Genomic DNA, 24,520 nt, shown 5'->3' on the forward strand with positions numbered 1-24,520 from the left:
CACGTTGATCTAACGATGTGAGTGGGAGGTATCATACCAATCATGCTGTGCACCTGCATGCACTACATAAAGGGACAGCTGCTGATATCATGTATATTAATAATGAAATATTGAGCTATTAAAATAACTGTTGAAGCTTGGCCCAGTCTGGGAAGAGCAGATCCTTAAATGGCTGCCTGAGCTAACAGAGCTGAACTCTGACAGGTCACAGCAAACTCAACTACTGTAATGTCCAGTGGTCTTTTTTAAAAAACTGCATTAATGTTTTGATACACTGTATCTCCATCACCCAGATATTAATTACCTCTTTATGAAAAAAACAATTGATTTCTTTAAGTGCAAGTACTTAATCCTTACTATGTCTTGGCTTTACCTGGACCTCCTGTAGACTGGTTAAGAGGGACAGTAATGTGACTTAAGTTACTGCATCACGTGCATGAGTTCCCCGGTGGTGGTCCAGCTGTGGAGCCTAGCTCCCTCATAGGCCCATGTGTCTGCATGCTGATCAGAGTCTCCCAGGCTGGAGAATGCCTGCATTACCACACCTCATGGGCTGGTAACTGGGACTTCATCTTCATAGATGCCTGCATCACATGGTTTCCAGTTGGGGTTGTAGTTCACATTGCATTCCTTGCTCATCCTTCCCATTTAGCTCACTCTTCTAGTCTTGGGAAAACTTTGAAGTATGCTTCTGTCAGGCTTTTAAGAGGTACACTATTCATTGGTTAGAGAGCAGGCTTTCTGGAGTTGGACTGCCTGGCTGTAAAACTCCGCACCTATAACCTTTTTTAGTTTTGAACTTTGGGAGATTTCTTCATACTTTAATTTCCTCATCTATAAAAAAGTTTACTAACAGTAGAACCTACTTCATGGAGTGGTTGTGAGAATTTAATGGATTCATCACTTAAGTCTCAAAGAATAGGGCCTAGTAATAAAAAAGTTCTCAACAAATATTAATTACTGTTATCATCAGTAAACTAGTAATCCATGTTGCTCACAAATGGACCCACATAATTTGCATGATGATGTGGTTCTTTATGTTATTCCATCTTTTTTTTTTTTAATTTTTAAAGATTTATTTATTTATTTATTTGAGAGAGAGACAGAGTTCTAGCAGGGGACGGGCAGAGAGAGAGGGAGATACAGAATCTCAAGCAGGCTCCAGGCTCTGAGCTGTCAGCACAGAGCCTGACGTGGGGCTTGGACTCGTGAACTATGAGATCATGACCTGAGCTGAAGTCAGACGCTCAACTGACTGAGCCACCCAGGTGCCCCTATGTCATTTCATCTTTATGGAACTCTGTGATACTTGCTTATTTTTTATCATTGTTTAAAGCTTGGGACATACCCAGAGTTACTCAGCACCTGTTACAGATGTGGATAATTGTCCCTATCAGCAGCATTTCTTTGGTAACTGTGGACCACTAGCCGTGCCTTTCCAGAAAAGCAAGGGTCCTCAAAGTATGGCCTGTTGGACAAATCTGGATTGTAGTCTCTTTGTATTGCTTATGAACTAAATCGTTGGAAAAAAAAATCAAACGCATAATGTTTTTTGGCACATGATAGTTATATGATATTGAAATTGCAGTATCTGTAAGTAAAGTTTGAGTAGAATACAGCCATGCCCATTCATTTGCATTCTTCTGTGGCTGCTTTCACACCACACTGCTACAGTAGAATAGGTGTGGCAGAGACTATATCATACCCAAAGCCTAAAACATTTACTTTCTCATTCCAGTAAGAGGTTGCCAGTCTCTGAGGTGGGGAATTAAGTAGGGGGGTTATCATCTTCAGTCAGTCAGTAAATTTGCATTAAAGTGTTGCTTGTGCCAGTCATAGTACAGATCCTAAGTATTCATTCCCAACCCCCAAGAAACTTAGTGTAGTGATAAGAATGGACAAGCAAACCAACAAATGTAGTTGGATATGATTAGTACTGTGATACAGAGATGTACAAAATGCTTGGGAAAAGACAGGAAGGGCACTCGACTCCACATATAGGAATCATGGGAGGCTTCCAAGAGGAGGTGATAACCAGGTTTGGCATAGTACCTCTGTCATGCACAAAATAAACATGTCCTGTATAACAAGTAAAATTATTTTAAAATAAATATTAGGTAAAAAATAAGTTAATAACCTTCTCTCATCAGTACCCATTACTGCCACTCCCTGTTATATATCCTTCCATGTCATCTCAAAGGCAGCATGCAATCTCTACTTTAATTTTTAGTCTGGGACCCTCCGTTCCCTGTCACTAACCTGCTCGTCTGTAGATTCAGATTTCCAGATATCAGATCATCTAGGGGGGACAGATTTAAGGTTTTGATGCTGATTCTAGAGATGTGGGCAAATGAGCTCTCTGATGTTTCTGGAGGGAGAGTCAATCTATGGAACTCCTAGGACCCCTGACACTCTCTGACCTTTCTTTTTGCCTTTCCCCCTGTAGAACCTCACTACCTCTCCATGGGGGTAGACGTAAGTAACAGAGCCTGCTTGTTGGATAAGAAGTATTTCTTGCCTAGAGGAGACTTAGATTTGCTGTTTTACACTAAACATTGGATTTAACTAGATAGCTCTAAAAACTTTGAGTGAGCAGATCCTTCTCTGCTGCTACAATAGACTCATTGTAGGGGTCTTCTCCTGATGCCTTGTCCTGATTATCAGACACTGGCCTTTGTCCTGTTCTTTTTGTCGTGTACCTGATTTCTTGACACCCTACTCCCATCCATCTTAATCTTATAGTTAGAATTTTCCTTTGTCTGAAAATCTCTGATGATTTGGGCCTAGGGAACTCTCTGGTCCTGCCATACTACTGTGGTGAACAAAGCTTAAGCACTGCTGAATTTCTGTAGTATTCTATGAGTTCTCATTTTCCTCATGAGTTTGATGATTCTCTGGAAGTGAGACCAGATAAAGACAATTACGATTTTAGACATGCTGTGTCTAAGGTAACTGGTTGGGTACAAGTGTAAATGACGTCCAGACATTTGAAGAAATAAGAGTAAATTTGGCATACAGAAAAGGACAGAGAGTTGGCAGTATTTGAGTGGAAGGAATGTTAAACCTTCTGGAATAGGACACAGGGATGAGTAGAAGGAGTGGGAACCTTAAGTCTTGAGAAAAGACTGAATTATTTACGATAACTAAAGCTAATGTTTATTAAGCATTTGAGATGTGCTTGGTGCTGTGCTTAGTACATTACATGCATTGACTCCTTTATTCCTTTCATGCACATAAGATTGATACGGTTATTATCTACACTTGACATATTAGGAAACTGTCAGGTTTCCAGAGGGTTACGTACATTTAAATTGCCTCTGGTCATTCAGATGGTAGTGAGGATTTGAACCTATGCAGACTGGTCCCAAGCCCATGCACTGAAGGAAACAGAGGGACACCCAGAAAGGAAGACACTGAAGATAACATTCTGATCCAGAAATTAAGGGACATGGAGGGTATTTGTCATGTCCTATGGTGGTTATCACCCAGAGATACCCTTTAAATAAACTCTTGACTATTTATTGTCTCTAATGTTTCCATTTATGGTACATCCACATTGCTGGCTTTTTTCTTTTTCCATAACTATATTATGGCCGGTTCTGTTTAGTTTCCTACCAGATTGTGGACTGAGGAATGGAGAAAACGTGAGCCACTCAAATTCTAGTACAAGTTCATCATTCAGACACAAAGGGGGCAAAGTGGAAAGAGCTTATTTTCATATTTTTCATTATACTTAACATTTCTGTTCCCCTGCTCTGAAACTCATGAGGATCAGGAAAGCTATTTGTAAAATTGTCTTCAAAATAATATCTGTATTTTGCTGCTTAAACTATGATTGTATAAATCATGTACAGGTTTTGAATGTGTGTTTTAAGACTTTGATGTACACAAAGAAAATATTGCCATGTGTCCCCCCAAGGCCAGCATTATGTGTATGTTAGATAATAGAATGTTATCTATTAGATAACTAGAATGTTAGATAATATTTAGATTTTAAGTATTTCATACAATTTTTCATAAAGGATTCGTTTTCTTTCATTTGCTCAAGGCTTTCCTCTGCCCCTAACCATTTCATTGGAACAGTTTTTAGAGATAAATGTCTGGAAAATTGAGTATGAAATTTTGACAATATATTCGAAGTGTGCTGTTTAGTGTGGCAGTTTTTAAAGTTTGAGTTAAAACTAAAATATGGGTAGTTTTGCTAGAGTAATAGTGTAACAGCCAGATTTTTTTGGGGGGGGCGGTTAGTATCAGAGAATGCTTTTTCCAATCAAAAAGTTAAATTAGCTACAATGTTGTCTCCACAATATATTATAAAGACAGCCTAAAAAAAGACACACAGATACTATGTGACCTATTTTAGATACTTAAGAAATGGGATAAACCTAATGAAAGACTGAATCATAGAATTTTGTAGGCAAAAAGAGCCTAGAAATTGGCCCAAACCCATAATTTGATAGCTGCAGAAAGGAAGGCCAGGGAAGCTGAAGTGATGTGGTCACAATGGAGTTGCTTGCTATTTGGCAGAGACTTTTAGTCTGGTGTTTTGTCCGCTGTACTAGCAGCTTTCAAACTTGTCTAAAATTGTGGCAAACCATTTTTCCCTTGGTCTTTTCTCTCCCTAAGATGCCACCCTGTAGATTTGCTTACGGGTATGTCAGGCAGGTCAGCCGTGAGGTACAGCTCTGCAGGTCAGGGGTGTGAAGACAGCACATGGGAGGATAATGTGGCTCCTGGAGTCATCCGTCACCCGAAGTAAGCCCAACCTCTCTGAATGTCAGGCCCTACCCTTGGCAAAATGCCTGAGGGATTAATCACCAAGGCCAAAGGTCCACATTCTCTGGCATGTGGTTGATGGCACTTCCGGGGCCAAAAGAGTATAAAAATTGTTCTCATAGTGTTCTTGAGCTAGGATGCACCTTGTGGGTCATTTAACTATGCAGTTTACTAGCTCTTTAATCAGACACCAACCCCCAACCCACCACATGAATAATGTCTCTCATGGAACTTCACCAAGTAAAACAGCTCACAGAGAGGCTTCCTTGGTTGACAGTGTCAGAGGGGAGTCCAGAGCCAGGATCTCCTGATTGTCTCGGTCTGCTACCACCTGGCAGCAATGCCGAGGTCACTCCACATATAGCCTACCACGTATAACCCTGGCCACAGCCTATCCTGGAGATAGCCTCGTCGCTTGCCTACACGACTCTAACATCCTAACCCCACTCTTGCCCACCTGCATCCAGTTCTCCACACACTGTCACAGTGAGCTTTTACAAACACAAGTCAGGTCACATCTCTCCCAGTGGTTTTCCATTGCATGGAATAAATGCAGATTCCTTACACTGGCCAATATGGCCCATATGACTGGGCCCCTCCTGCCCATCATTCTCATTGCTTATTGCCTACTCAGCACATCCCACCTGCAGCATCCTTCTCTGTTCTGTGAGCACTCCCATCTCTTTCCTGGCTTGGGGCATTGCGAACCTGCCCATCTCTCTCTAATGGCTTTGTATCATTCAGTTCTCCCTAAGAAAGAACTTTTGTCCCCATCCCACCTGAAAGTCACTATAGTATATTGCTGCTTGATGCAATAAGATTTATTACTCAAAAATGATCTTGTTAATTTCTTAGTTTACTTGTTTATTACAGCTTCTCAAAGGGGAATAGAGGAATAAGGGGAAAAAGAGGAAGTTCCTGGGAAAAGCTATCACAGATATTTCAACAGTGAGTGCCCTATCACTTGAAGTTCAGGACCTGAAAGTAAAAACATTTCCTGCTTGCACAGAAATCCAACAAGATTAGAAAAAAGTCACTCCCTCAGTTTAGGTTGTGTCCCGGGTGTCTGGAATAGTGCCTAGCACAAAGACTCTGTGGAAGATGGTCAGAAAATCACCCTTATGATACAATCTCATTTCACCAGTTAGGAAGCCACAAATGTACTTATGTCTCATTCTTTTTATTCATACTGTTTTTAAGTGTGCGGTAGGTAAAATTATTAAATGTACTTACATATTTGGGTCAGATAAAAATGCAATGTAATATGATCCCTAAGTGGTATGGAGTCCTTAGTCATGGTGGTAGGCACTGTTGAGTTGAGGTTTCTCTGAAGTCTTGCTTAGGTGGTAAGGTACTGGTTTACTGTATCTCTTTTTGATCTTACAATATATGAGACACTCATATACTAAGTAGAACGATTGGATGGAATATTTTGAGCAGTGGTCCGCGTGTGTGGTGACTCTGAAACTACTTGTAAACCTTTCGGCTGGGTTATAGCAGATGGAGCAGGCTGTTCACTGAAGATACAAAGATTGCTAAGTCAGTCCAGTTCTGCAGGGACTCACACGAATGGGAGTGGAAAGAGGAGATAGAGATTATCATACCTCTAGCATTGACTTAATAAATTTAATCTGGTGTTATGTGCTCTGTGACATGTGTCATGTATTTTGTGATGTGTCATGTGTTCTTGACAAGATGAATCACTCTACTAGGGGTAAGCCATTTGAGAGGAGATCATATTTGGGCTCATTCATGGAGGAGGAATCTTTTCTAGAAGAAAAAATGTGGTAAAAGGTGTGCCAGGTAAAGGGAGGAGAAAGAATAAAATCTTGGAGGAAGAAAGCTGTCATCATTTCTCTACTGAGTATCTTCTCAGTATGTAGAAAATATTCTTTAGTCTAAAAGGGTGGGGCTCAGTCTCATGACATTTAAGCAGAATACTTTGTCATGCTCTGTATCCTCTCTAATCCCCAAGGGCAAAGGCTTCCGGAGCACAAAAGCCAAGAAGAAACCTAGGTACTATTTTCTTTTATGCTGCAGCAGACATCCCTCCAGACAGTGACTGCACAGTGTCCTAGTACTGAAATGGGAAAGGTGTGGTGGTAAAGAAAATGTTTGGAATTTCATTGGTTGTCATTTCAAAAATGTTATCCTGTCAGGTAGATATGGTAACAAGATTGCAAAGACACTAATATGACATGTTAGGGATCTTGGACTTTATCCTTGATGTAGAGAATGTCATTGAAGGCTATTGATGGAAGCAGTATGATTATATTCTTGTTTGCAAAAATAAAATCTTATGACAATGCAAAGACCTGATTGAGTAGATAAACCAGTTAGGAGCTCTTAATAGTGTAGAAGTAAGGGTTGATGGGACCCTCAACCAGAGCATTGACTCTGAGGATGGAGAGAATTTGAATAACTCCAGCCCAGATATGGAAGTCTCTAAAGTTGTGGAAGTGGCTAAGGTCACCTAGGAGAGAGCATGAAGTTCTGGGAAACAACAGCGTGTAGTGGGAGGGAGAACATGAGGAGTGAATGAGGCCAAGGAGAAGGATCACAGTGGTGGAGGAACCAGGAGAATGAGGTTCTGGAAGCCAGAGGAAGAGAAAAAAGTGGTCAAGAGTCTAAGCAAATGTTTTATTAAAACAAAAGCTGTACTTAAATATTTGGCTTTCCTGTATTCATTATTTGGCTGATACTGGTTTTTTTTTTTTTTTAATTTTTTTTTCAATGTTTATTTATTTTTGGAACAGAGAGAGACAGAGCATGAACAGGGGAGGGGCAGAGAGAGAGGGAGACACAGAATCGGGAACAGGCTCCAGGCTCCAAGCCATCAGCCCAGAGCCCGACGCGGGGCTCGAACTCCCGGACCGGGAGATCGTGACCTGGCTGAAGTCGGACGCTTAACCGACTGCGCCACCCAGGCGCCCCTTGGCTGATACTGTTAATGCGTGTGTGTGTCTGTGTGTGTATTTGCATATTATATGTATCTATACATCCACACATATATCTATGTATATGTTATATAGAGAGTTTCTGGCTTTTCCCCTCTGGAAAAAATATAAATGTTTAGATACTATTTAAATATTCTTCTTTATAACTGTTGGTTTGGTCAGTAACCCCTGAGACCCATACAAGTGAAAATTACTAGACCATATGACCTCTAAGATCATTTCAGCTTGAAAGTTTTGATTTTGTGAAGGCATGACTAAGGATGAGAATTTTGTGAGAAGCTCCTAGAGGCAGGAAAAATCTCCGGGTCAGAGAACTTTCAAATGATAAGAATTGATTGGAGGAAAATAAAAGTTGGAGGGAGTCTAAAGTATATAGCATTTTTATTTCATTGGTCAGTAGAGATTGTCTCTCTCAAATGAGTTGAATGCTCCATTATGCTGATGGGTACACTTTGACACTACTGAAGCACAAGTAAAAGACACTTGTTGTTGCTAAGGTTGATTTCTGATGACTGAATCTATATATATCTATATATATCTGTATATATCTATCTATCTCTCTCTATATATCTATGTATATATAGATACGTATATACCACATGTGTAGTGTTGTGCACAAACATAAAGGGGTCAATTTTGACCTTGAACATAATTTTTTACTTTATGGACTGTATAAAATGATTGTGGCCCTAGAAGCCACCATTGCCAAAGAACATTTTTTGAAATTCTTTTGATTCCTTACCTTTAGAATTGAGAAAACTGGTAGTAGCAATGAAAACAGTAGAAAACAGACCTTTAGTTAGATTTGAAAATTTATCTTGATTTGGTAGTAATACACACTGGTGACAATAAATATCGTTTAGAAGCATTTCCTGGCTAGATAAATAAGATTGAAAATCCCTAATGAGAGATCTTCTAAGACACATGTGGAGAAAAATCTTTACGCAGCTACTTAATATTTTATCCTTGAAAATATAGAGCAGAAGCAATCTCATAACTGACTTAAAAGATCAATGTGGACACATTATTGCATTGCCATAATCAGTAGGAAGCAATCAAGGTTCTCTGCTACATCTCTGCATCTTCTTATTACTTCCTTACTTTCTGTATTACCCCTAAATATAGTTTTCCCTGGGTTTCTGTGCTTTCTCACTCCTTTTTGCTTACCTGCCACCCTGTTGTCACAGTTAAGGAGTTAGCTTGTTTCCTTCCAAATTCAGCTGTGGCCTCTAGCCATGACTCCTACATCTTCGGACCTGAACTCTTTCCAGAACTGGAGTGCTATAGGCTAAATACCTATTAGACATCTTCAGTTGAATGTTGCAGGTACCACAGAATAAACATTTTCGAAACCGAACCAGTAGTCTTCTCACATCTGACCAGATCTGCTCTTTTGGCTAACTTATTTCTCACCATGATACTACCACTCTCCAGATGCTTGGACTTGAGGCCTTGGTTGTTCAAGCAGTTGCTAGAACCTGTAACTTCTTGTTCTCTGAATCTTGTGAGTACTTTCCTTCTTTTCTGTTCTCATTTAGACCCTCTATGCTTATATAATTGCAGTAGCTCGTGTTGCTCGGTCTCTCTCTAGTTCAGTTAATCTTCTACATTGCTAGCAGCTAAGTCATCCTAGACCATACTTCTAATCATGTCCTCTGCTGCTCAAGCCACTGAGTGACTACTAGTTTTATACGCTCTGCCTGCAGGGTCCAGATGATCATTTCAGCCACATATCCACCGTCTCCCATCCACACAGCACACCTACTGGTTGACTCCTTCCTCAAACATTCCATGGTCATTTGTCCACATTGCTCCTGTTGCAAAAACTTTCCTCCCCTTTCCCATGCCTGTCAAAATCAAACTCTTCTCAACTAGCCCCTCACATAACATAGCTTTTGAAAAGACTGTAAGATTTGAAGTGTGCTTCCCCATTGATCCAGCAGTCCTGATTATGATCATTTATCCTATAAAAATATATATCATACATTCATGTATAATATATGTGTACAGATATGTTTAGTGCAACATTGCTTGTAATAGTAAAATATTGGAAACAGCTGAAATAGATGCAGCTTGGAAAAAATGGAGACATAAATACACACAAACTGACATAGAAGATTGGCCACTGAATGTGGGCTGTGATTTGTGTACTTATGTGTGAGTAGACATGCATACAGAAAAAAAAAAACCTCTGAAAAAGTACATACTGAAATTTTGAACAGTAGGGGTGTGTGTGTGTGTGTGTGTGTGTGTGTGTGTGTGTGTGTGTGGTGGTAAAATTTTAATGTACCTTATCTAAAAATGTCAACATTTGCTAATACTCCTCAGTAGTGTTAAAATGAATTTGCTTAGTAAAATGTGAGAGTTGTTTGTTTTTTTAAAAAAGTCATGCTTATTACATTATTTTTTATATTTTATGTTTTTTAAATAAAAATAGAAGCTGGAGAAATGCAGCATTAGATTGTAAGCACTAAGTGCTTTAGTATCAAGTGTGTATGTGCTGATACTTATTTATCAGGACAGAGGCCTTAGAAAAGAGTTTTCTCTCTGTCACCTTAGAGTGATATTTCATAAAATATTTTAATTCATGGACGCCAATAATCCAGCTGACAGATTACTTCTTAATAAATATGAGTTTCTTCTTGCAAGTCAGCTTCACTGAATTAAGTGTGTGTGTGGTTGCAACGACCAACAGTGAAGGATTTGAATGGATGCCATGATACTTACACACAATTCAAACATCAGTGTGACCAATTTTTGTGTAAACTGTTAAGTAGCACAAGTTTGATTCATTTTTATATGCTTATTTTTAATGGAGAACAAAGAGACATAATGGTATATGTTTGTTTTGTGGCGATCTAGGTATTGTCAACGATTCATATTTCATCAACCGTCTGGAGGAGGAAATGACCACGTAATTAGACATTTTCCTTACTATGCTTTTCTGTATCCAATTATAGCAGTGTTTTCCTAAGCTTTTCTGTAACCAATTATAGCAGTGTTTAAAATTTTGAATTATTAGAATAAAGAGTCAAACTGGAGAACAATACCACTGTTAGTTTTCTAGGAGGATATAGTGTAAAATTTTTTATTTTATTTTATTAAAAAAAATTTTTTTAATGTTTTATTTATTTTTGAGACAGAGAGAGACAGAGCATGAACGGGGGAGGGTCAGAGAGAGAGGGAGACACAGAATCTGAAGCAGGCTCCAGGCTCTGAGCCATCAGCACAGAGCCCGACGCGGGGCTCGATCTCACAGACCATGAGATCATGACCTGAGCCGAGGTCGGACGCTTAACCACCTGAGCCACCCAGGCGCCCCATAAAATTTTTTATTTTTTAAGAAAAGAATTTTCTGCATGAGATGAACTAAAATTAAGGTTAAGCCTAGATTAGATTTATGTATGCCTTGTAAATATAGAATATCATACACAATGAGATTAGAGGATTTCAAAGTGTTTTTTTTTTAATGTGCTTAAATTAAGAATCACAAATTTCAATGGCTTTGTAATAGTTTGCTTCCTGTACTTTTCTAGTCATGATATGATGATGAGACCAGTCAACACAATTTTTTTTCTTTAACACAGCACCAAATTCTAAATAATGAAATAAAACATCCCAGTGTAGATATAGTCCCTCTGACCTTTATTCATCTGAGGGTGCTTTTGTTAATGATTTATATATCCTGAAGTTTGGTCCTCAGAACAGCTTATGAAAGATGTCCAAAGGTATGAGTTTGTTAATTCAGAAGATAACGAACATATTGTTTTATTGTTTTACTATCATTCTGTAAATCATCTGTTAGATTTGAAAAAAATAGAGAATCTTGATCATATGTTGAAAGATAAGAAGCAAGCCCTTCAAATATTCCTAGGGAAAAGCATTTTTTTTTATACTGAGGAAAATGAAACAGTGTCTTATAATCATCTTACATATGTTTAAATATAAGTATATTTTGTTTGAATTAACATGGACTGATTGTTTAGAATACGTTAAGTCCTTTTCAAGCATTGTACTTGTTAAATGGAATTTCTTTTTTTTTTTTTTAATTTTTTTAATGTTTATTTATCATGAGAGAGAGGGAGAGACAGAGCACGAGCAGGGGAGGGGCTTACAGAGAGAGGGAAACACAGAATCAGAAGCAGGCCTCCAGCCTGTCAGCACAGAGCCTGAAGCGGGGCTCAAACCCACAAATTGTGAGATCATGACCTGAGCCGAAGTCGGACGCTTTACCGACTGAGCAACCCAGGTGCCCCAAAATGTGGTTTCTTTTTGGCTGTTTCTTGCTATATCATTAACACTTGGATAATAATTGTTAAATTATTTATTAACTAAAATTTAGTATTGTAATTATATCTTCCCAGATAAGTACGTTGTAATCCCAAGGTATAGGTTGGGGAAGATGTTTTTACCACGATTCCTGCTGGGCTGAACACACAGAGTTGTAAACAGTAACATCCATGACTACCTGGTTATTTCATGGCTATTTTTGTAACTTCTTCAAGGTTCATACCACCCTTTTTATTTGAAGACAGCAAGTAGTGCACTTTAAAAAATGGGAATATTGGAACTCCTATTTCATGTAGAATGTCTGTCTTTAACCTAAAAAGATTTGCGTAGTAAAGTGTGAGAGTTGTTTGCCTTTTTATTTTTTTAATTTTTTTTATTTAAAAAAAGAATTTTTTTTCAACGTTTATTTATTTTTGGGACAGAGAGAGACAGAGCATGAACGGGGGAGGGGCAGAGAGAGAGGGAGACACAGAATCGGAAACAGGCTCCAGGCTCTGAGCCATCAGCGCAGAGCCTGACGCGGGGCTCGAACTCCCGGACCGCGAGATCGTGACCTGGCTGAAGTCGGACGCTTAACCGACTGCGCCACCCAGGCGCCCCAGCCTTTTTAAAATATAAAGTCTCAGAGCAAAAAGACATAAACTCACTATTTCTAGATAATCAAGAGTCTGATTTTAGAAGATGGTCATTTTTTTTTATTGTTAGAGTTTGAACGGGAAGAAGTGATATTTGATTCATTAAGCATTTTAGGATAACTCACAAAGCCTAGTTGGGCAGACAGTATAAAAATACTTTTTATTTGGCATTTACGGTCTGCCAAATTAGTTAGCCCAAGGTCAGGAGATAATTTCCATGTCTTGGTTCCACTTTCTGGCAGGTTCTGTCACTTCTTTCTATTCTCCAAGGTGCAGAAACCACCTCAAAGTGCTCATCAAGGATCCTGAGGCAATAGAAGTAGACAGGAGTGCAGTGGTAGGTCTTACTTGATGCCGGGATGCCTCAAGGCACCACACAAGTCTTTCACAGTAACTGGCATATACTCTGAAGCTTATTGTGTTCCAGGCACCGACCCAAGTGCATATCATGCACTGTGGCATTATTATTCTTACCTGCACTTCACCAATTAGAAAAGGTTTAGAAAGGTTAGGCACCTTGCCCAGGATTACACAGCAGATAAGTGAAAAGCTGGGATTTGAGCCAAAGCAGAAACCACCCTCCTAACCAACCCACCGTGTTGGTTGGCATAGACATAGTTGGATGCCAACCATCAAATCTGTTTTTTACAACCCCTCCTTATTTGTTAAGGATGGAAAGATAGCCAGATGACTGAAAACATAAGTATTATTAGTCTGTTTGGGAAAGCTGTGGTGACCAGAAAACTGTACGTGTAGTGTTCTTGTTGCTTTGCAGGTATGCCTATTATTACAGTGGGATCGGTGCTGGTGTGCTGGTTGCTGCTTACATCCAAGTTTCATTCTGGTGCCTGGCAGCTGGAAGGCAAATACTCAAAATCAGAAAACAATTTTTTCATGCTATAATGCGACAGGAGGTAGGCTGGTTTGATGTGCATGATGTTGGAGAGCTTAACACCCGGCTCACGGAGTAAGTACCAGGTTTTATGTCTAACGCAGACATGGTTCTTGTTCTTACTTACATGAAAAGGGATGACATCAGATCTGCTCAGAGATATTAGTGCATAACTCAGGAATAATTAGAAGGCTAAATTCCTTCTGAGCAGCAACCATGTCTTATGTATTCTTTTGTTCCCACCACCCAGGCAGGGCATGAGGGGATTTGCATGACTAGCAATGAGGGAGACCTGCCAGACTCACAAAGTCCTCTGAGAGTGGTTCAGTAGAGCAACAACATGGAACTTTCTGAGGATGTTTCCAAGCAAAATTGTAGATGTAAACTAATTACCCTGCACTTAAAACAACACAACTAACTGGATTCAGGAGAAAAGTTCTGTGCTCATAATTCTAACATTTATTTCTAACACTGTCTGTTCTTTTAGTGATGTCTCCAAAATTAATGAAGGAATTGGTGACAAAATTGGAATGTTCTTTCAGTCAATGGCAACATTTTTCATCGGTTTTATAGTGGGATTTACACGTGGTTGGAAGCTAACCCTTGTGATTTTGGCCATCAGCCCTGTTCTTGGACTGTCAGCTGCTATCTGGGCAAAGGTGGGTAAAGCATGTAAATCCAGATTTTAAATTGTCCCCACTTCCCTCCCCCCATGGTGGAAGGCTGTTTTTGTCACATGATGACCCTGCCCCTGTACTTACTTGGTTTTAGATCATCTATTCAAAATCAGTGGGAATAAGTGGGTGTAACCTCAGTAAGTCCCACCCTTGCCAGGACTGCATGCTGTCCTGGGCCATGTGATTATTTGGGCAAGGTATGAGCTAGAAGGAAGTAGGTCTCACATCTCATCCCCTGATTTCATATAAAAGGCATACTCAACTCTCAAAGAGCTGTGTTCTATATTCACAAACAGAAATTCAACTGGAGATTCAAGTTCAGTGACAACATATGTCCCATTCAGCTAACGTTACTGATTTTAAAGTCTTTTAGATCTTATTTAATTTGTAAATTGATTTAATAGTTGTGTCAGTGTTAATACATGATTCTCTAGTGTTTAACATATTTAAATCCATTGGTATGAAAATTATTTTTCAAAACTACTTTTGGGTCCCCTATGCATATAAATCCTAAGCCTGAAGTTCTCTCTTCCAATCACAAAGCAAAGTAGTGCCAGTTACCCTGCCCACCTCTGCATACAGATGATCTTGTGAAATGTATTTTCCCTTGCAAGGCTGGGTGTAGTGTTCACTTTAAACTGATTTGAGGGGCGCCTGGGTGGCGCAGTCGGTTAAGCGTCCGACTTCAGCCAGGTCACGATCTCGCGGTCCGTGAGTTCAAGCCCCGCGTCAGGCTCTGGGCTGATGGCTCAGAGCCTGGAGCCTGTTTCCGATTCTGTGTCTCCCTCTCTCTCTGCCCCTCCCCCGTTCATGCTCTGTCTCTCTCTATCCCAAAAATAAATAAACGTTGAAAAAAAAAATTTAAAAAAACAAAAACAAAAACAAACAAACAAAAAAAACTGATTTGATATAAGAGTGGGTAGTGGTAGATATTGGTCCAGTTTCTAATTTGTGTCGGATTCAACACAACTTCGCAAAAGCATTACAAATTCATTTGGCAAAAGGATATAAAGTATTGGGGACCAGCCACAGTCAAGCCTAACACAAAAGAAACCAGATGGTAAGTATTAAGAAATTTTAGAAATTTTACCCCGTAGGATGGATATTGTTTTGATATTGCAAACAAAGCTACCATTTACTTAGCTATATCAGGAAAATTCATATTATCCTTCTGACGTTTAGGTCTTAGCACAGGAAAAAATTGAGTTTCTGAGGAGTCTGTTAATATGTTGCTGAGACTAACAGTGTTGTTGGTATTTAAACTGCATTTCTCTGTTAGTCTGCTGAAATACTTGGCCTGTGTGGTAATTGATTTTTCTGTTTACCTAGAATATTAGTCAGGTGGCAAACTGTTCTTATCAGTGTTTGTTGAAAAACTGTCTAAAATGTATTGGTGTCAGTTCTAGTTATGTTAGGAAAACAGACAGAAAGTTAATATTTTAATAATTATGCTTTGCTTCTGATACTATTTATTTAATAAATGGAGCCATCGGCTTATTGCCAGAGACCTAAGTTTTAATCCTCACTCTGTCATAAAGTTTTGGTAAGATTTGAAATGAATTTTTTAAATTCTTTGATTATCAGCCATATTAAAGAAGTAATGTGGCCCCATCTGGGAAGCTTCTTTGTCCCTGTGAGCCTGAGGCTCTTCTCTCCAATTGGGTCAAGAAGGAGGAACAGGATGAGACCCAGTCACAAGCTTCTTGGTCTAGGAAGCCTCTTTAGACCGGTACTCTGGCAACTGACATCTTACGATCAGAGACACTAGCACAGCTAGAGGGCGCAGGTAGGGGAAACCACCACACGCTGCCTCTAGCAAGAGATACCTGGTGGTCTGACCTTTTGGAAACCACTTCCACTTCCTCAGGTAGCAGACACAGAGGCCAATAGAAGTACTGGCAGCTCCAGATAAACCATGCTGACCAAACTAATACAAAAAGTCTCTGAATATGAAACTGCCCCTGGAACCACAGCTCACAAAGTAGGCCAGACAGGGTAACTGCTTGCTAAAAAGATTTAAATAGGACCCATTCTCCTAGCATACTAGACAAAATGTCCAGGATACAGTAAAAGGTCACTTGTCATACCAGTAATCAAGAAAATCACCACTTGAATGAATAAAAAATCATTAATTAACTGATACCAACACTGAGATAAATCAGATGTTAGAATTATTTGACATGGATTTTGAAACAGCTGCCCTAAAAATTTCAAATTCTCTTGAAACAAAAGAAAAAAAATAGCTAATACCAGCAATGAAGTAGAAGTTACAAAAACAAATGAAATGAGAGAACTGAAAGATACAACAGCAGAAATAGAAGTCACAGCGGATGCGCTCGGTCTCATTAAGTGGAGATGACTGAATAGAATCAGTGTATCTGGAGATAGAACAATAGAATTTACCGGGTGCCCGGGTGGCTCAGTCGGTTAAGTGACCGACTTTGGATCAGGTCATGATCTAGCAATTTGTGAGTTCAAGCCCTGCATCAGGCTCTGTGCTGACAGCTCGGAGCCTGGAGCCTGCTTAAGATTCTGTGTCTCCCTCTCTCTCTGCCCCTCCCCGGCTTGTGCTCTGTCTCTCTCTGTCTCAAAAATGAATAAATGTAAAAAAAAAAAAATTTTTTTTAAAAGTAGGAGAATGAGAACTAGAGGCAACAAATAGTAAACAGGTAAAATGGTGGACTTAACTGCTATCATTGATTATCTTAAAGATAAATAGTTTAAATATACCCATCATAAGAGGAATTAACAGTGGATTAAAAAAACACATGAACCAACTACATGCTGTTTCAAAGAAACTTAATTCAAATTCAACAACATAGGTAGAGTAACAGGATGAGAAAAGATACACCATGCAAACATTAACTTAAAAATGGCTATATTAATATCTGGAAATTTAGACTTCAGAACAAAGACAGTTATTATAAAAAGAATAATACATAATGATAAAAGTTTCAATCCACCAGGAAGACATCTTGATCCTAAATGTGTGTGCACCCAATAACAGCCTTCAAATATATGAAGTGAAAGGTCAGAGAATTGAAGAGAAAAATAGAAAAATTAATTCAACAGTTACAGTTGAAGACTTCAACACCCCCTTCTTAGTACTGATAAAACTACTAGACAAAAAATAAGCTAGAATATAGAAGATCTAATCAATACAGTCAACCAATAGAATCTAATTGAGATTTATAAAACACTCTATGCAACAACAGCATAATCCACTTTAAACATTCACCAATATAGATCATATCCTGGGCCATAAAACAAACCTCAACAAATTTAAAAAATTGAAGCCATAAAGTGTGTTTTCCCTGACTACAGCAGTGTCATACTAGAAACAAATAAAAGAATGACAATGAGAAAATCTCTAAGCATGTGGGAGTCAATAGACTTTTAAATAATCCTTGGATCATGAAGTTTCAAATGAAAAGCATATATAACTAAAGGAAAACAAAAACACTGTCAACATTTTGGGATACAGCTAAAGATGTGCTGAGGGAAATTTATAGCATTAAATATCTACATTAGAAATGAGGAATGGTCCGAGGCACCTAGGTGGCTCAGTCAATTAAGCATCCTGACTTTGACTCAGGTCATGATTTGGCTCATGTCATGATCTCATGGTTTGTGAGTTCAAGCCCCGTGTCAGGCTCTCTGCTAACAGCTCAGAGCCTGGAGCCTGCTTCGGATTCTGTGTCTCCCTCTCTCTCTGCCCCTCTCTCACTCACCTATGTCTCTCTCTCTCTCTCTGTCTCAAAAATAAACATGAAAAGTAATTATAAATTAAAGAAATGAGGAAAGGTCTCAAACCAATAATACAAGTTTCTACCTCAAGAAACTAGGAAAAAAAGAGCAAAATAAAATCAAAGCAAACAGAAGTAAATAAAAAGGTAAGAGCAGAAATTAGTGAAATTGAAAATAGGAAAATAATAGAGAAAATCAGTGAAACAGAAAGCTGGTTTTTCAAAAAAGTCAATAAAATTAGCAAGACTAGCAAAAATACACACCAAATCAAAATGGCAAGAATGAATTAAAGGATATCACTATAAATCCTGCAGGCCTTAAAAAGATAATAAGGGAATACTGCAAAAAATTTTATACTCCTAAATTTAAAAAGTTTGAGATAAACTGCTTAATAACAGCAAACTGCCAAACGCAACTAAGGTGAGATAGACAATTTGAATGGCCCTGTAATCACTAATATTTTGTGACTTCACAGCTCTTAGAAAGAAATCCCCTGTCCCAAATGATTTTAATGAAAAATTCTACCAAACATTTAAAGAAGAATTAACACGATTTATATAATCTCTTCCAGGAAAAAGAATACTTTCTCTTCTTTACCACAGATTAAGGACCATTTTCCAACTCATTTTATGAGGCTAGTATTTTTTGATACCCAAACTAGACAACAAAGACAATATAAAAAAAAATGTACACCAATATCTTTCACAGACTGAGAGTAAACATTCCTCAGTAGCATACAGGTGACCCTTGAACAACACTGGCTTTGAACTGTGTATGTTCACTTCTCGGACTTTCTTTTAATGTTCACTTATTTATTTTGAGAGAGAGAGAGAGAGAGAGAGAGAGCAAGCATGGGCGTGTGAGTGAGGGAGGGGCAGAGAGAGGGAGAGAGGGAGAACCCCAAGCAGGCCTGCACAATCAGTGCGGAGCCCAGTGTGGGGCTCAATCTCAAGAACCATGAGGTCGAGATATGAGCTGAAATCAAGAGTAGGACACCCAACCGACTGAGCCACCCAGGCATCCCAGTTTTATATAGATTATATACTATTTCCATATTATTGATTGAGCCCTGTTCCCTGGATTGAAGTAAACCAGTGAAAAACTTGGAAGCATTTCTTTTTTAAGTTTATTTATTTATTTTGAGAGAGTGAGTGAGAAAGCATGATCAGTGGAAAGACAGAGGCTGAGTCCCAAGCAGGCACCCATGATTTTCTTAACGTTTTCTTTTCTCCAGCTTACTGTATTGTAAGAATACGGTGTATAATACATATGTGTTAATTGACTATGTTACCTGTAAAGCCTCTAGTTAACAGTAGGCTATTAGTAGTTAAGTTTTTGGAGAGTCAAAAGTTATACAGAGGGGGTGCCTGGCTGGCTTAGTCAGTAGAGCATACAGCTTTTGATCTCGGGGTTGTGAATTTGAGCTCCATGTTGGGTATAGAGATTACTTAAAAGTAAAGTCTTAAAAAAAAAAAAAGTCATACATAGACTTTTGCCTGTGTAAGGTGTTGGCATCCCTTTCATATTGTTGAAGGGTTAACTGTATTAGCAAACCAAATCCAGCAATGTATAAAAAGAATACTATACCGGGCGCCTGGGTGGCTCAGTCAGTTAAGCGTCCAACTTCGGCTCAGGTCATGATCTCGCGGTCCGTGGGTTCGAGCCCCACGTCGGGCTCTGTGCTGACAGCTCAGAGCCTGGAGCCTGTTTCAGATTCTGTGTCTCCCTCTTTCTCTGACCCTCCCCTGTTCATGCTCTCTCTCTGTCTCAAAAATAAATAAATGTTAAAAAAAAAAAAAAGAATACTATACCATGACCAAGTGGCATTTGTTTCAGCTAGGTAAGACTAACTCAACATTTGAAAATCAATCAGTATAATTCACTGTATCGACAAGGTAAAGAAGAAAAACTGTGTGATAATATCAACTGACAGAGAATAAACATTTGACAATATCCAACACCCATTGGTGATTAAAAAAACCCAAAATCCCCAAACTAAAAAACCTCTCAGCAAGTCAAGAATGGTGGGCTATTACCTCAACTTGATAAAAATCATCTGCAGAAACCCTACAGCTAATGTCATATTTAATAGTGAAAGTCTGAATGGTTTCTCCCTAAGACTGGGAATAAGGAAGGTAAGGAGGTCTGCTCTTCCTACTTTTTTCAACAAAGTATAGAGCTTCTAGTCATTATAAGAAGGCAAGAAAAAGAAAGGCATATAGATCAGAAAAGAACAAATAAAATTATATCTATTTATCAGTAGCATACTTTTTTATGTAGGAAATCTTAAGGATCACTTCTCAGCCTTTTGGCTAGGATCAAGTGAAAATCTTAAGGAATCTACAGTCTTCTAGAACTAATAATTGAATTTAGAAAGGTCACAAGTTACCAGATCAATTACATTTCTACACAGTAACAATAAACATGCACAACCCAAAATGTAAATAGTAAGTTAAAATTAATACCATTTGTGATCACTACAAATAAGGTAATACTTAGGTATACACTTCATAAAACATACATAGGATCTGTATGGTGACAATTATTAAATGGTCATGAAAGAAATCAAGGCTGAGTAATTGAAGAGACATGGTATGTTCATAGATTAGAAGACCCAACATGGTAAAGATGTCATTTCTTTCCAAACTGATGTGTATGTAGATATAAGGCACTTCCTATAAATATATAAATATTACAGTAGCGTTTTCTTGCGGACATAGACGAGACAGCTAGTCTAAAATTTATATGGAAAGACACAGGCCCTAGAAGAGCTAAAACAATTTTGATAAAGAATAAAGTGAGAAGAACAGGTCCGTCTGCTATCAAAGTTTACTCTACTGCTGTGGTATACTGGCTGAAGGATAGACTCATAAATCAATGAAAACAATAGAGAACCCAGAAATAGACTTACGCAAATATGCCCAGCTTATTTTTGATGAAGATACAAAGCAATTCAGTGAAGGAAGAATGAACTTTTCAACAAATAGTGCTGGAGCAATTGGATATCCACAGGTGCAGGGGTGGAGGGGGGACCCTTGACTTAAACCTCACACCATATAAAAATTAACAAAATGGATCATAGACTTATATGTAAGATGTAAAGCTATAGAACTTTGAGAAGAAAACACAGGAGAAAATCTTTAGGATCTGTGCCTAGGCAAGGAGTTCTTACATTTGACACTAAAAGTTCAATCCTTGGAAAGAAAAAATTATAAATTAGGCTTCATCGAAACTAAAAACTTTTGCTCTCTGAAAGCCATGTGAAGAGGATGAAAAGATGGGCTACAAACTGGGGAATAATTATATGCAAACTTATCCAGACAAAGGACTTAGTATCCTAAAACTAAAAACTCAGTAAAAAACAAAACAATTAGAATGGACAAAAGACATGAACAAACAGTTTGTCAAAAAGGATATACAGATAGCAAGTAAGCACACGAAAAGTTCTTCAGTATTATTAGCCATCAGGAAAGAACTAAATTAAACTACAATGAGATATCACTACACATCTATCAGAATTGCTAAAATAAAATTAAAAAATAATGAAGCCAAATGCTGGTGAGATGCAGAGAAACTGAATAACTCGTAGATTGTTGGTGGGAATGTAAAATGGTAGGGCACTCTGGAAAACAGTTTTGCAGTTTCTGGAAAACTAAACATGTAGTTACCCATATAATTCAGCAGTTGTACTCTTGGGCATTTATCTGAGAATAAAGAAAATTTTGTTCACTCAGAACCTGTATTCAAATGTATTAGCAGCTTTATTTGTAATGGTTCAAAACTGAAACAACCCCATATATCCTTCAACGTGTGAATGATTAAACTGTGGAATATTTATACCATGGAATACTACCTAGGAAAAAACTAGTAATATACACAACAACCCAGATGAATTTCCAGATAAATTATGCTGTGTGAAAAAAGCCAATCCAAAAAGGTCACATCACATTATGAATTAGCTTATATAAGTATTCTTGAAATGATAAAATTCATGACATAAAACAGATTATGGTTTTCAGGGTTAAGGGATAGGGAGGAGAGGAGAGGAAAAGCAAGGGGCAAGGAAAGAGGTGGCTGTGGCTATGAAGAGTAGCACCAAAGGATCCCTGTGGCGGAATTGTTATGTATCATGATTGGTCACATGAAGGTACAGAGATGATAATGTTGCTTAGAACTAATCACATGCACGTGAGTGCATGTAAAATAACATTGGCAGATAAATGTTAAATGTTAAATTCCTGATTGGGATATTGTACTGTAGTTTTCAAGATGTTTTTCTTGGGGAACACTAGATGAAGAGTATGTTGAAAAATAAAATTTAACTGAGTGAATTTGAAGATCTGATTGGGTTTATTCATTGAAGCATGAATCAGGCAGCATCTCATCTACAAATAGAAAGGATCTCCAAAGAGCTGTATAAATGAAAGGTTTTTATCCGCAGAAGAGGACAGAAAGAGAAAGTTTTCTAACAAAAGATTGTGTCAGTCAAGATCACCTCCTTTGGGGGAAGGGCATGCAGATGACTTCATTAGTACTGATCAAGTCATTTCAGAATGATTGGTTAAATGTCACATTCCTGGGAAAGGCTGAAACTGCAATTAGGTTAGATACTAAGTCTTGGTTTGCTGGCTTGAGGCTTAGCACAGGTGACTCCATTTTAGATCTTTTGTCTCTGTTGTTTCTTACAACTGTACGTGAGTCTACAGTTATCTTGAAATAGAACAGTTAAAAAAAAATAAAGCATATATAAATTATATCAATACAAAACAAAAACCTAAACTGAGAAATGGAAGAATGGGAGAAAGATAAAGATCAAAATATGTGGTCAGAAATATTGCTTCTGAATGTATTAGTTTGAATAATACAAAATTGCCTATATTACACAACTTATTAAAATGGCAATTTCATGTCTCAAACTAAAAAAATTAAGTTTTGTTAAGAAATTGGCCATCTGTGGAAGAAAGGATGAGTAAGTGATACTTTATGTGGTTATTTGTAATGGAAGTATCACCATTCCATAATTTTATATTAGAGGGATAGTAAAAGTTCACTTTTCATATTCCTGAGAATAGTTTGGAGATTTTTTTTTTCTTTGAAAAGACATGATCTCTTCAAAACAAAGAGAAACTAACAAACACTTAAGATTCTACCATAATCTTGCCTAAGCCTATATATATTTGTGGAAGGTCTTAGAAGAGAAAAAGATCCAGGTTTATTGAAGTAATTGACATGGTACTTGATATATCAACAGTAAATTAAAATAGCATATTTTGAAACTCCAAATTCAAAAATATTTCTGGTAATCTTTCTGTATTTGTCTGCCTCGTGATCACTGTGAGATGAGGTTTCAAGGGCAACAGAGAAAAATAGCTGAAGTGTATTGCCTATGCCTCTTACATTATGCAGAGCTGTTTGTTCAGGGATGGCAATGACCACACTAACTCAGACACAGCACTATGAATGATTTTGGCAAGTGTGGCGGAGAAACCCTAGGAAGGATGGGAGGGGCAGAAGAGTTTTCCCTTCTTCCCTTTGAGGTTCTCTGGCTGGTCTAATAATTAAATTGGTGTAAGACAGATTAACACTAGAATAACAAGAGTTTAATAACATGTATACTTCCTGTGTACATGGGAGGGACCAAGGAAAACTGAATAACTGCCCAAAATGGTTGAAGCCATCACCTTAAATACCATCTTCAGCTAAAGACAAAAGAAGGTGTTTGGGGTTGGGGTGTCAGTTATAGGAGCCTATTAGGAAAGGCACAATAAGCAAGGGTAAGGTTGTTATGCAGATTTAAGTATTTGGTTGTCTTCTCTTTTAATACAAGTTTCTAGAGATTTAAAGTCTCGCCCTTGTCTTGGCACATCAGGGAGATACTCTTCCAAATGGAGATTTCCACGTGTGCCTGGGTGACTCAGTCGGTTGAGTGTCCAACTCTTGATTTTGGTTCAGATCATGGTCCCAGGGTCATGGATTGAGTCCCTTGTCAGGTTCCATGCTGAGCATGGCCCCTGCTTAAGATTCCCCCCCCCCGGGGGGCCCCCCCACTGCTCTCTTTTGCTCATGTACTCTTTCTCTCAAAACAACAACAACAACAAAAAACAAACAAAAAAACAAATGGAGATTTCCCTTATACATGTATATGTGTCTTACAAAAGGCTAATTTCTGCTTGGTTCTTGGATTTCTTCCTATGTTTGCAATTTCTTAAAAATAACAAATTTAAAATAACATGTGTTGGGGCATATTTTGTGTGGCAAATTTTGCTTCTTTGTGGTTGCTTTGAGAAGTCAGGAAAGTCTAGTGCATAAGTGGGTTATTGCTTTGGGTACCAAAGAAGATAGGTACATACAGCACCATATCTGTACATAGAACACAGTTAATAGATTTTCATTTGCCTTCACCCACCCATTCTTGTTACTGGACAAGGGTCTGTTGCCTGGTGCTCAGCAAGCCAAATATTGACCCCAGTTTTGTGGCAGAAAAAAAGAGTTTTATTATAAGGCATCAAGCAAGAAAGTGAGAGAAAATTTCTCAGCCTGCCTCCC

The 24,520-nt window shown here is 38.3% G+C and overlaps 1 protein-coding gene across 4 annotated transcripts in view; it reads left to right on the forward strand.

Annotated features, from left to right (window-relative positions):
* ABCB1 (ATP binding cassette subfamily B member 1) overlaps nt 1–24,520 on the forward strand; it is a 238,509-nt gene that overhangs the window by 144,789 nt on the left and 69,200 nt on the right. For all 4 annotated transcript variants that reach the window (XM_040472766.1, XM_040472764.1, XM_040472762.1 and 1 more), the window contains 3 exons: nt 10,596–10,647; nt 13,434–13,625; nt 14,038–14,209. In XM_040472766.1, coding sequence (XP_040328700.1) covers nt 10,596–10,647; nt 13,434–13,625; nt 14,038–14,209 — 416 coding nt within the window. The remainder of the gene's footprint in view (nt 1–10,595; nt 10,648–13,433; nt 13,626–14,037; nt 14,210–24,520) is intronic.

Source organism: Herpailurus yagouaroundi, unplaced genomic scaffold (genome assembly GCF_014898765.1).
Source record: "Herpailurus yagouaroundi ecotype Mexico unplaced genomic scaffold, PumYag 100, whole genome shotgun sequence".
Lineage (NCBI taxonomy): Eukaryota > Metazoa > Chordata > Mammalia > Carnivora > Felidae > Herpailurus > Herpailurus yagouaroundi.